Raw genomic sequence first — 13334 nt, forward strand, 5'->3', positions numbered from 1 at the left:
TTCACAGTTGTGTTAAGACAGCATTACAGAGTAAATTTGGCTTTTATCTTTTGTAGAAAAACAAATTCATATTTAGCAAAAAAGGTTTTGAAAAACACATTGAGACTGGTGCACTGTGGCAGCAGAGGTGACTGTGGAGACCACCTCAACGGAGAAAAAAAAAATAAAAATAAAAAAAGATGGAGCTGGGGCAGGAAGTAATTTTCCAAGAAAAAAACTCTATATAAGTGGTAAACTTACAAGAAAAAAACACTTTGTTATTCTCTCAAATAAAGGTGGTAACTTTATGAGGAAAATCTAACCAACGTATGAGAAAAAAACTGTTCTCTGAGATAATAAAGTCAGAAATTTGGGAGGAAAAAAAGTTTCTTTGGTCAAGGAACCGCACTGTTTCACTTCGATCAACCTCATCACACCACAGATGCTGCTGCCTGCAGTTTGACCTGATCAAATTATACTTTACAATCAGATTTAAAGACACTTGAGGATGGATTTATGTGATGATCTGTCATTTTGTGTCCTGCTGTTCCACAAATCCAATTTGAATTGTGTCTACACGGAACGAGCAGCATCCTTCCATCTGTTCATTGTCGTGTAGCTCCAGACGCACTAAAGTTATCACATCATCCAAAGCGGTTTTGCATTTAAAATTTGACTTTAAAATCTCATAAAATATTCAATTCTTTAACGGAAATTTGTGTTTTTTCTCGCAAAGGTAAAATTTTGTAATCTCAGACACTATTCAAGTTATTTCAAGAAAATCTGTGCATTTTGTCTTTAAATTCTTTTTAAATTTTCCCTTTTTTTTTTTTTTTTTTATAAATTTGTAAATTCTTTCTCATAACTCTTATCATTTTAATGTCAGGGAATGTCAGAGTTTTATCTCAGAGAATGACAGAGTTTTTTCCCCCCTGAAAATGTATCACATATCTCAGAGAATATCACTCTTTTTCTCGTAAATCTGGTTTTGTGAGTTTTTTCTCATGAATTTACCACTTTAATCTCTGTGAATATAAAAGTTATTTTCTCAAAAATTTCGACTTTAATCTATATTCTGAGTGTTTTCTCAAAATATTTTGCCCTCCCTGGCTCCAAATTTTTTATTTTCATTCTTTGACCTATAATGTTCCTAACATGCTCTCGCATATTAAGAAGGTCTGAATCAAAAAGATACCCAGCCTTAATGACAGGCTCTAACAGAGGACTGATCCAGATGTTGCACACTGAGTGCTGGGCCCAGCAGTGGTTAGGTGGCCTCTGGTTTTGGTCTGGAGCTGTGTTCATGTCACTCCTCAGGCAGGCTGAAATGTAAATATGGATCCCACACAACAACAACAGCACCTTTAAACATTCTCTCATTCTCTTCCCGTTCCTCTCTGCATACATGTCATATTCTATACAAAGTATCAAAAAAAGATTAAACAAAATACTGAAAAATCCTCACCCGTACTCACAATATAATTTCTCATATTAAACCTTTTTTTTTTCCTTGCAAATCTTCCTTTCCTCCCGCTCTGCAAAGATTCAGATCCATAGTGACAAGTCACAGCACCTACCACTGTGGACAGGAATGTTGCAGCATGAAAATGAACCACGCTCAGTGGTTTGATTCATTCGAAATGAAACAAAACAAAAACTACAAAACACTGGAAATGAGGTGAGGATGGAGGGTGAGAGATCCCCGTCAATGTCTTCAGGTTGGGGGACATGGAAGAGATGAGTTAGATGAAGAAAGGAAAGAGTACACTTTAATTCCACAGTTACACAAACATGAAGCATGGTAAAACCAGAGTGAGGAGTCTGTCAGAGCAGAGGAGGCGTCTCCTCTCAGCTCCGGGTGGACGAACACACACAAAAAAAAACAGAAGGAGGTCTCTGTGGGTGGGGGGGTTTGGGAGCTGATTGTACTGCCTGTGTGCTGTTTGTTTGTGTGTCCATGTAGCAGGGAGCGTCGTCCCTGTCAGAACCAGACAGCATGGATGTGGCCAGCTCAGTGCGATGGCAGTAGCTATGCTGGAGGCTGAGTCGGCGCTGGGTGGGACTCGTCGAGTCCCGGCCCTGGGGCCGGCACGCTCCCCCTCCGAGCAGCCCGCTCAGGGGGAGAAGGTGGCCATCTCCAGGGAGATGCGCTGCCACAGCTCCTTGGTCTGTTTGCCTCTCTTCAGGTTCTGCAGCACGTCGTTGAACTGCATCATCCCCACGGGCGTCAGGCAGAAAGCACCTCGAGCGCTGCGGATGATGTTGACGAAGTCGTCGTAGTCGGCCGGGGTCAGGTGAATGAGCCGGTGGTGGATGTACTGCAGAGAGAGAGGTTCAAACAGAGACAGATTTCTTGCTGACAAATATGCAAAAGTTAGAGAAGCCCTCTTTCCCAAAATTGTATTCAAATATCAAGAATACTCAGACTGGAAAGCAATGTGCTCCAAAGCCCTCGTGCTAACTAGTGCTAATAATTGGAGAGAATAAAAAAAGTAATTGTCAGATTTTTGGAGCACCACAGATTAGCACAAAGATGGAACCAACACATACTAATAAATGCTGGATAAATTGTGAAGCACATATAGGTAATCATCTCCACATTTTCTGGTCATGTTCTAAATTAAAACAATTCTGGGAGGAGGTTTATCGAGAGTTTAAAGAGGCGTTTCACAAGGACATCCCTAAAGACCCACAGGTCGCCTTGTTAGTGGTCAAACCTGAAGGAAGAGCTGCAAATCATTTATTGCAGATTTCACTAACCACAGAATTAAAATGTGTTACAATCAACTGATCACCACCAACTGAACCACCTATGTATAATTTATGTATAATTTTATGTCATGGAGCAGACAACCTAGTCTGAGGTTCCACAAGAACAAATCTGATAAGAGACAGAGTTCTATAATGAGCTTCATAATGCACTAACAACCACAATTATCCAGATTGGCTTTGCAATAAAGTGATAAACCCCCCTCCAGCTCTGGCTGCAGTGTGGACGCAGACGTGTCGTACCTGCAGGTAGGCCTGTTGGCAGCGCTGGACGAGCTGGTGGAACGCAGGCGTTCGGAGGTGGGCGTGGATGTGGGCGGGGTTCAGTCGCTGCAGAGCCTCCATGATGATCTCCTGCAGGACAAACGGACTGAGGACGCCTTTCGCTGCTCCCACGCAGAACTGGTAGACGTAGTTGACTCCTGACAGGACAGACAGGCAGAGAAGAGAGAGAGAGAAGCAGATTGGACATGCAGGGAGGGGAAAGAGGAAGTGACGGTTCAGGAAGACGCTTTAACAAGCTATGAAGCAGTTAACTAAATAAAATCATGCATGAGCCAAATTATTTCTCCACTATTGTCAGGTCATTTCTGTGTGGGCTCACCTAGTCTTGCAGCAAGTCCCAGCAGCCACTTGACGTCCTCAGTGTAAGGTGGGCTCCTGGAGAAGTTGTTGGGGTGGTCGTTGTGAGCTCTCCTGCCCAGCATCTCCAGTGCCAGCATGCCTGAAAATAAGAGATCACATGCATTCACTTTACCTACTGCACTATACACACAGTGTTCAGTAAAATATGATCACACAACACTCACCAACTCTGTAGGCAGAATGCAAATAGTGCAGGCCCTGTTGGCTGATTGGCTGGCTGTGCTGCTCGTCCTCTGCTGGGAAGGGAGTGCTGACCAATGATCCGGGCTGGGAGGACAAGGAAGGGAGAGACGCCCCCTGTATGGCCTGGATGGTGGGTCCTGAGTGGACACTGCCTACTGTAACACATGGCAGGAACATCACACTGTTAAACACACATTTACTAACGTGCAACACACACACACACACACACACACACACACACACACACACACACACACACACACACACACACACACACACACACACACACACACACACACAGTTTGTGGTCCAGACCTGCTACAGTGGTGCTCAGGGGCAGCCCGGTCTCAGTGTGGTAGGGATGGACGGCAATCTGAGTCATGGACGGTACCGGGACACCGGGGAAGGTGACAGCCGTGGCTGCCATAGGAGGCTGGGGGCCAGTGGCCACTGAGAACGGGTACTGGGCTCCGATGAATGCTGGATGCATTCCCTGAGGAGACACACACACATGCACAGTTAAGAGTGTGTAGTTAGAGTGACCTGCGCTCACAACACCACCATTAAATGTGACAGTATTTATGTGGCACAAACATTATTTCACACCAGCAGCAGATAGACATCTATTTCTTAAGACAATAACTCTGTTTGCAATAAAAGCCACCCCCCATAGGTATAAAAATGACAGGAAAATATTTTCATTATTGATTAATTTGACACTTACATTCTCAATACACTGATTAATCCATATATAAAATGTCAGACAATAATTTAAATGACTATTTCCCCAATTCAAGTAGACAATTCCAGACATCTCAGATGAGAAGACAGTTCATTGCTTGGAACACTGCATATGTTTCTCTCACACATCTAAGAAAACCAGAAAAAAATACACAACAGAGAAGCTGACCTTTTTGCTGATGGCAGGGCACAACCAGTGAACAGAGCAAACATTTGAACTAACAGATATCATTATGAACCCCCTCTCTCAAGGTGATTATTTGGATTAAGACAATAATTTTTCATTACAAGTTTTCTGACTTTGTATGTTTAAATATCCAAATAAGACATTATTGAATTAGTATATCTGAATTTGCAGACATTTCCACAACATCATTCTAAACTAAAATAAACACAACCTAAATGTGTCTTTTGGACATTTTCTCTTCACTAGTTTGAATGATGAAATAATGAAAAATGTTTCTCCTCCACTGTCTTTCTTTAAAATGTTTACCTAAATTGCAAGTTAATGAAATGTTTCTGTTGATGGATTAATCGTGCAAGAATTCTATGGTTTGACAATGTGCAAAAATATACAGGAGGATGGAAATGAGAAATTTCTTAAAATAATAATTTAAGTCATTTTTAAAGGAACAGAATCAAACCTTCCCTGGTAACAGCTTTTACAGTGTGAGGTCTGTTTTTTTAGTCACACTAAACTGAATTTCTTTGGATTTTGAATTAATCATAATCAATCAATCAAATAATCAGCAGATTAACTGATAATAAAAATATACAATAGTAGTGAGCGGTGTTATATAAATATTGATACACTTAAAATATGTTTTGTGATGCTGTATTGATTGTCAAAACACTGTATCATGATATTGTGATACACAGAAAGATTGGTGGCAGTGATTTACTTTGTGTTGAGTTTAGATAAAAAAGGTAAACTTTTCAACTCAGAGTTCATGCATATGATGGCGTGTTCTTTATACCAGTGGTTCTCAAACATTTTCACATCAAGGACCCCTAAACTGACACAAATTAGCCTATGGACCCCCATTTGGTAGGAGTTTGTCCCTGGGTCCCCCACTTGATCATATTTTTGATTTTAGATGTTTTTTTTATTATTACATTTAGACATATTGCAGTGGAGGTCATGTCCTTGCTGTGATGGTGTGCCATTGCTTAATGAACACAGAGGAAACACTTGTGCATGAAACTGATGGTCACATATAGGGCTGAAACGATTCCTTGAATAATTCGAGTAACTCTATTACAAAAAATGATCGAGGAATTTTCTCTGCCTCGAGGAATCGTTTAATTTTGCCAGCTCAAAGCATGGTATTTCGCCCGGACTACTTTTAATGCGGCACAATGCGCTGACGTCACGCACGTAAAAGAAGAAGAAAGAGGCGGTGGATATGTTCGGTTTTAACCATGGATGTAGAGGTAACGAGGAAGAAGGCGACGAAAGCGAAGAGAAAGGCACAAAGAAAAGGCAGAAAATGTCAAAAGTGTGGGAGCATTTCAAGCTGGACACGTTGCGCTAATTAATGAGATTAACGTTACTGTACCTTGCTAACATAACGTTAGCCCTGCGGAGGACTAGGTTTCTATTAATTATGACTACTGTCGATGCGTGGCTAACGTGCCTTTCATACAGGCTTTATTTAATCTGTAAAAACACAGTGCTGTAGAGTGATGAGGGTGAAAAATAAAAACATAATAAAGCTAAATGGGTAGTTGTCAATTTTAGCTCAGTAGTCACTGATGGATAAAACATCAAGTAGCACTGGTGCCTAATGTGCTCCAATACAGCAGGTATCATAATTTTATTTTGAACACTGCAAAAACTCAAAATCTTATCAAGACTTTAACTTAAAACTTAAATAGAACTTAAAATGTGCTTGACACAAATGAAAGTTCAGTTGAAACACGTGGGAAAAACACCTAACCTTTTAAGTGATGTGTGTTATCAGGTGTAATGACATTTTTAGGTTAGAAATAAGAAAATTTCTTGGTAAGATCCTTAGTTTTTTGAGTGAAGGCAGTGAATTTGGTCAACTGGTGTAAGTTCAGGGTTTTTAAACAATATGCATCTAAAAATAAAGACATTGATTGTCTAAAAAAGGAAACCAATGGTTCATTATTAGGTGAAATGTCTTATTTTCTCATGTATATTTATAATTGCTCTTTAACTAAACAAAAATATGTTTTATCCGATTACTCAATTAATCGATGTAATTTTCAGTAGAATACTCGATTACTAAAATATTCAATAGCTGCAGCCCTAGTCACATATTAATTCATCCAGTCGCTGTGTCACTAATGGATGGAATTACCATGAAAATAAATTATTCCACTTTTTGCTGAAGACCACCAGGGGACCCCCATTTAAGAACCACTGCATTATACCATGACAGTTTCCCTAAAATTAGATTTAAAAATGCAATATATCGAATTGTAACTCAAGCATTGTGACACATATCACCAGATTCTTCCTCATACACAGCGCTATTAGTAGAAGCCCTAAATGTACCTTTGAGTCTTGATGTGAAGACGATGTTAAATCTGGATTTCATTTTCCAGCTGTTACTTATTTCTAAATAAAACCTCCACCAGTGACTGCATGAAGTATGAGGAGGAGTTCTGACCTGTGGGTATGCAGCTCCAGACACAGGGAAGACGGTGGGTCGGGGGACGTGCTGCAGAGGGTGTCCCAGGTACTGGGGGGTGCAGACGGTGGGGAGATGGGCCTGGATGGTGGTGTAGGGGTGGAGGCCCTGGCTGTGGGGGTGAGCCATGGCCTGGCCGGGCATGGCATGGGACTGGTAGATGGTGGATCCCACGGAGATGACGGGCACGACGGCCGCCGCGGTGACTGAGGCCGTGACGGTCGCCATCCCCTGAGACTCCATGTTGGCTCCGCTGTCGAGGACCCCGCAGCTGGACTCTGGGGGCCTCCTGCCCGAGCCCCCGTTGGCCCCGCAGCGGCCGGAGGTCTCCCGCAGCTGGCCCGAGCCCCCACCCACTGACTGCTCATACAGCCAGTACCACTGGTGAGCCACCTCGAAGAGAACCTCAGGGTACACGCCTCCACCCTTAGCTGCTTCCTCTACCGCCATGCAGGCCTTCTCCAGCATCACATTGTCCTGAAGAGACAGGGACAGACAGAGTCAGATGAGGACAGAGGAGTTCACTGTGGATCAGTTATTTACTTTATTTACTCGGGCACTGTTTTCTTTATCAACAGGTTTTAAAAACCTAAATATCTTTTTAGACTGTCATTGATTTTGCTTACATAACAATAAAAGTGTCAGGCATAAGAAAAAAGGAAAAGGATAAGAAAAAAAAAGGAAACAAGCACAGACTACGTCAGTTCACCACATCCATTGACTTTGTTGAAAGTCATCAAAAGTTAATACCACACATCACATTGTATTCACATGTTGTGTTGCTTCAAACTTCGCCTGTTTGCTTTCCTAAGGTGAGACAGTATTTTATTCTGCTACCACTACACTGAGCTGCATAGAGTTTCACTCCATCCCCTCAGGTATCACTCTCTTCCTCACAGACACTCTGCACACTGTTGCAGCCTGAAGGACATCATCAATCTCCTTCCAGCTGAGTGTCCTGCACACAGATACGTCTGAGGATGAGTGCAGTCAGACTTAAATTCCAAAAGTTCTCCCTTCTTTTTGATTATTCTTACTACTATTATCATCATCATCCTTAGTTTATTTATTTTACTTTGCCTCTTTTTTCAATCAATCAACATTACATCTGTTGTGTATGTCAGCCATCTCCACTTCACACCATACTGAAAAATACATTCACAAAAAAGGTATTATCTTGTCGTGTTTGGACCAAACACACTAACACATACACTCAGCTGCATCTGATGTGTTCAGCAGCAGGTTGATTAGTTAGTCTGGACTGTAAACTCAGTAAACCCTGCTGTACCTGCTCTTTGCACTGCACCAGGGCTCTCTGGATCTCATTAGGATTGAGGGCATGAGCGTGAGGCAGGCAGCTCAGGGCCAGCTCTGCCGCCGCTCTGACCATGTTGGGGTCCCTGGCCCGCGACGCTCTGTCAGCCAAGGATGCCACCTCTGGAGGGGTGAGGTGACCGTCCCAACACTCCACCAAGATGTTGAGGGCGGCGCTGCCGATCTCCATGGCCTGACCTGAGAGGAGGAGAGAGGATACAGGATGAGGGCAGGAAGGAAAGAAAGGAAAGGAATGCTGGATCTGAAAATCTTCAGGTTTCTGTCTCTTACCAGTGATCCAGGACACGTGGGAGGAGTAGGTCCTGGACAGCCAGTTGGGTGAGACAAAGTTGTGGAGGCCGAGAGCATACAGGCCGATCTCAAAGGCACACAGGTGCAGGTTTCTGTGGGGCCCCTGGTGGCCCCCGCTGGCTGAGGGCTGTGTGAAAATGGAGGTGGAGGAGTTTCCTCCGGCTTTGATCAGCACCGTCTTGGCCAGCTCGAAGTAAAAATGTGCTGCTGCCTCTGACGGCTGGTTGGGCACGTGGGGGGCGTGGCACTCCGGACGTCGTCCTTTGTACCTGAACACAGAGAGTTTATTAGAATTCATCGCAGTTAGAATGAAGACACAAACACAGCTACTGCAAATCAGGTTTGTTTTCAAGATTTCACTGCTGTTTACCTGCTGGTGTCGGTGCTCTTGGCCCTGGCCCCGCCCCCTGCCCTGCGAGAGCCGCTGGAGGAGGAGGAGCCCAGTGAATCAGACGATGAGCTGCTGATGCTGTCGCTGTCTTGGCCCCGCCCCCAAGACGTCGCTGCCCAGCCACCTCGGAGCGGCCGCCGGCTGAGAGTGGGGGAGCTGTCTGAGGTGGTCTCTGGAGCGCTGCTGTCGATACTCGCCATGCCTGTCAAACAACATGCATGTCACGTCTCTGTTATGTGTGTTGATTTATTTTTTATGTTTTAATATATGATACATTTTTGGATACAAACTGTGTGTACTGAATCAGAAGTACTACATATATGAGGCTGCCTGTCTCTGACAGAGTTAGGGAAGTGAGAGGGTTAAGTCTGTGTTCTGTGTGAGTGTTTACCGGTGTGTTTCTTCTTCTGGCGTACAGGCGAGCCCCAGCAGCGTTGGCTGTATCCACAGCGCGCTCCCAGTGCCAGCCGACTGGGCACTGTGGCCTCCAGCTTAAATGGAGCCGTTTCATTCTGCTGGTCATTTGATGAAGGAGGCCCTTCTGATACTGCAGGGAGAGACAATGAATCAAAGAATCCTCTGTTACCGCAGGGCGATCACCTGATGTGTGGCAGCACAGGATATCTAAGTTTCAGTAACATAAACCAAGTCAAAAGTCTGAATTTCTCACCGCTGGAACACAGCAAGCTTGGCCATGAAGCGATATTAACAAATTCAAGACAGACATATCTTCTCTTCTGATTTCTCTTTGCTTGTTACCTGTCCATTTTCCATTTGATTTTAAGACTTCAATCATAATTTCTGAAGCACTTCATGAGCTGTTTTTTATTTTAATTTTAATTTTTCAACACAGGAAATATTTTCAGATTTTTAAATGATTATTTTCAGTTGTCAGTCAAAGTTTGGTTAGGTTGAAGCAACAAAACTACCTGCTTAGCTATAAGAAAATATCATTGCTTGTCTCTGTGTGCAAATCAATCAATCATTTACAAGTGACTACATGACCCACACAGGTTATTTACACCCTGGGTGCAAATAGTATTGTAAGATACTGACACCTGGGTGCTAATAGCATCTGCCTTAATTTATTCTTGTGTGATGTTATGTAATGAAGGTGGTAATAAAGCTCATTAGTCTAACATGTATTTATAAAATATGAAGCTGTGGTGGGGGTTCTCACCGTGCTCCCTGGTCTCAGTCGTACTCTCCCCTGCTGAACTGTTCTGCACTGGGTTCAGTTCAGCCTGATGAGCCACCTCTTCACCGGCCAGTGCTACAGCAGAGTTGGAGCTGGACGAAGAGGCCGCCACGGTGGCTGCAGACGAGGACGAGGGCGCGTGTTTGGAGACACCCCCCGTAGCCCCGCTCACGCCGCCGTGGCTGGTGGCGGTGTGTTTGGACGGGCTGCGCTGGCTGCCGGCTGCCGGCTTGCTGGAGTAGAAGGAGCTCAGAGTCTGAGGTTTGTGGGTCTGACTCTCCCTGTCCAACAACTTATCCAGGATCTGAGGACAGGAAGAAACAGAGGACAGTTTAGAGCACCTGCCTGTTAAACAATGTGTTGTGGTTTGTTTAGGGCGTTTCTGTGTAAAATTCTACTATTTGTCAGCTTATACAGGAACTCACAGGGTTTGACTCTGTACACACTGCACTGTGCATGTCAGATACATAAGAAAAAAACAAAGTGTTGTCATAGTGTGTAAAAACTAAAGTAGAGAGAACAGATGGTAAATAGTTTAAATAATAAAGAGTCCACCAGGCACAGCTTCTCTCTCAACTTATTTCTACAGCCAGTGAGCATCTCTGCTACAGCAGTGAGAAACATCAGCAAAACATCTGTTCACTCCTCCTGGCTTACCAGAAGAACACATCATATAAAGTTTGTTCGATTTTCTTATCAAATGTTCAGAATGATCACAGCAGTGATTCCTACCTTTTTGAGCTTGCTCTGGTCATCTTTATAGGTGATCATGAGAGCCAGAGCCAGATCACCTTTCACCCGTCTGGTCCCTTCACACAGCAGAGGATGCTCCGCTTCACTCACTGTGGTCTTCATACCTGCACACACACACACACACACACACACACACACACACACACACACACACACACACAGAGTGGAGGCAAGAGGAAGGATGACAAACAGAAACAATGACTGAATCTAATCCAGGCAGAATTGAAGCAATGGGACAAGAAGAATAACTGTACCGAGTGCAGCGACAGCAGCCTCGAAGCCCAGCTCCTCATCACCAGGCATCTCATTGTTCCGGTTGCGACTTGGTGGACGGGAACCCGTTGGGGACACAACTGCACAAACAATATGGAGAAAAGTAAAAGGGATGTTAGTCCTTGAAGTTCCCATTTAAGAGGTCTTAATTTAAACCTTAAAAAATAGGAGTTTAACTTGGTCAGGCACTCTGAGTTGCCACTTGCTCAAAGTCAGGCAGGCAGTTTACTCAAAAATATGGATTTCCACTACATAGTACGGCTCAACTCTACTCTGTTTTGGTACTTCTACTTTGTTTTTCATACGGTAGTTCATACTCCGATCGTCACAGCTACCCTATTTGAACAGTTGTGAAGCAACAAACACAAAGGTTCTTCAGTCTTGGGAGGCTGCAACCTTTATTCACTTACAAACTGGAACCTACACTGTACTTTTGACTGATAAATTCACTGCTCAATGTTTTCTCTGCAGCCCTGCATTCACCGTCACTCTCTGATGCTCTGTCTCTCTTTTTTAAACCACACATTTGCTATGCAAACTACACTGCTCTTATAATAGAATATATGAGGGGTTGTTGTCTTGATACATCTGCAGTTCGTCAATAGACAACAGAGCAGTTTTGTGGTCTGCCATTTCTCAGTGAATGTAAAATTGTGATTGCTATTGATGGTAGGTTAGTTATTTAAAAAGGTACAGTTTGTGCAGGCTGTCCTGTGTCATTTTCATATCACCTTTTAGTATCAGCTCAAAAACAGGTACCAGGTATCTATCCACAGTGGAAAACCAAAAAAAAGTGAACTGAGTTGAGCTGTGCCATGCAGTGGAAATATGGTTATAATATACGGCCAAGTACCACACTGCAAAAAAAGATTATGTAAGTCATAATATTTTAATTCAGGCATAGTAAATATTATGTTATTGTATAAAAAGTGGGGAACCAGCTGTAGAATCAAATCATCAGTTCTCACTTGACTGAGATTCTTCAAGTCAAACAGTCATTTTTTTAAAATTACATGGCTTTGTTAAATACTTGTCTCTGATTGGTCAATTACAGCTTTCTAAGGTCTGTTATTTAGCAGACCACTGGTATGTATAACAGACCTTTACTATGAAGAACAGACAATTGTAATGGAAACAGTTCTGATCATAAACTCTGAAAGAGCAATAAAATCATTTTTAAATCCATAAAATCATTTAAAAATTAAGATTTGATGTCATATTATTGATTTTTTTTGGTAAGTAACCATGTGATAAGTGGGATATTGTACAGTGAGCAGGTCATTATTGCAAAATAAACACTGACAGGGTGATGCAGGGGTCTGGATCCTTCATCCTGAAGGGGTTTATTTCACACTGTACATTATCCTTTTACTTGTCAGTCAGTAACTGTGCAGAAATCTGATGTTTTCATATCACAAATAAAGAACAACATTAAAACGTGACTCTTACAGGTAAAACATTCTCATGCAGGCTGATATTCTGAGTCATGCATGTCTGAACCTCTCTGCCACAACATTTTCTGTCTGTGTTGTCACCCTCAGATAAAGGCAAAAATGCCATGAAAAAAATCTTAAATTGAAAACAAACAAACAAAAGAATAATAAAACTTTTTTAATTGGATCTGACAAGAAACAACTGTGAAAATAGTCCTCATAGTTGTCACTTACAGAACATCCCTGGCATCTATAAAGAGAGCACTAGATGGCTTTGCTCATTTCAAATATTAGACCAAACTTAAAACTACAAAAGCAACATATTCAAGTAAGTTGAGTACAACGTTTTAAATTTTCGACTTAAAATATCAAATGTCCAAACAATAATTGGTGCTTACCTGGGGTACACAGCACATCGAAGATGAAGCTGGCCAACATGAGAGGCAGCACAGGTCTGTAGTCACAGAAGTTTCCGTCTCGGAGCTGCTCAGCTCTCTCTCTGATGGCCGACATCTCCACCAGGCCCAGAGGAATCTTCTTCAACAGAGCCACCACCTCCGACTCCTGGTAGGCCAGCTTCACCTGGACAACACACACACACAACACAGTCAGTGTCTCCACATATCCCTTTATTTACACCCCTACATTTATTGGATATTGTTAGATGATAAAGAATACATTAA

General features: G+C 42.8%; 1 protein-coding gene across 4 annotated transcripts in view; it reads right to left on the bottom strand.

Moving 5' to 3' along the window:
- Positions 1-1404: 1404 nt before the first annotated feature.
- zswim8 (zinc finger, SWIM-type containing 8) overlaps positions 1405-13334 on the bottom strand; it is a 41634-nt gene continuing 29704 nt past the window's right edge. The window contains exons 13-26 of one of the 4 annotated variants that reach the window (XM_084735543.1): positions 13050-13233; positions 11200-11298; positions 10925-11049; positions 10175-10496; positions 9386-9541; positions 8974-9196; positions 8583-8872; positions 8266-8489; positions 6957-7454; positions 3892-4069; positions 3558-3728; positions 3353-3472; positions 2992-3170; positions 1405-2297 (exon numbers count right to left, since the gene is read on the bottom strand). In XM_084735543.1, coding sequence (XP_084591669.1) covers positions 2094-2297; positions 2992-3170; positions 3353-3472; positions 3558-3728; positions 3892-4069; positions 6957-7454; positions 8266-8489; positions 8583-8872; positions 8974-9196; positions 9386-9541; positions 10175-10496; positions 10925-11049; positions 11200-11298; positions 13050-13233 — 2973 coding nt within the window. In that variant the 3' untranslated portion in view covers positions 1405-2093. Of the gene's footprint in view, positions 2298-2991; positions 3171-3352; positions 3473-3557; positions 3732-3891; positions 4070-6956; positions 7455-8265; positions 8490-8582; positions 8873-8973; positions 9197-9385; positions 9542-10174; positions 10497-10924; positions 11050-11199; positions 11308-13049; positions 13234-13334 lie in introns of all 4 variants that reach the window. The other 3 variants (XM_084735541.1, XM_084735540.1, XM_084735542.1) reach the window with 3 other exon arrangements.

Source organism: Lutjanus erythropterus, chromosome 14 (genome assembly GCF_056507025.1).
Source record: "Lutjanus erythropterus isolate fLutEry1 chromosome 14, fLutEry1.hap2, whole genome shotgun sequence".
Lineage (NCBI taxonomy): Eukaryota > Metazoa > Chordata > Actinopteri > Lutjaniformes > Lutjanidae > Lutjanus > Lutjanus erythropterus.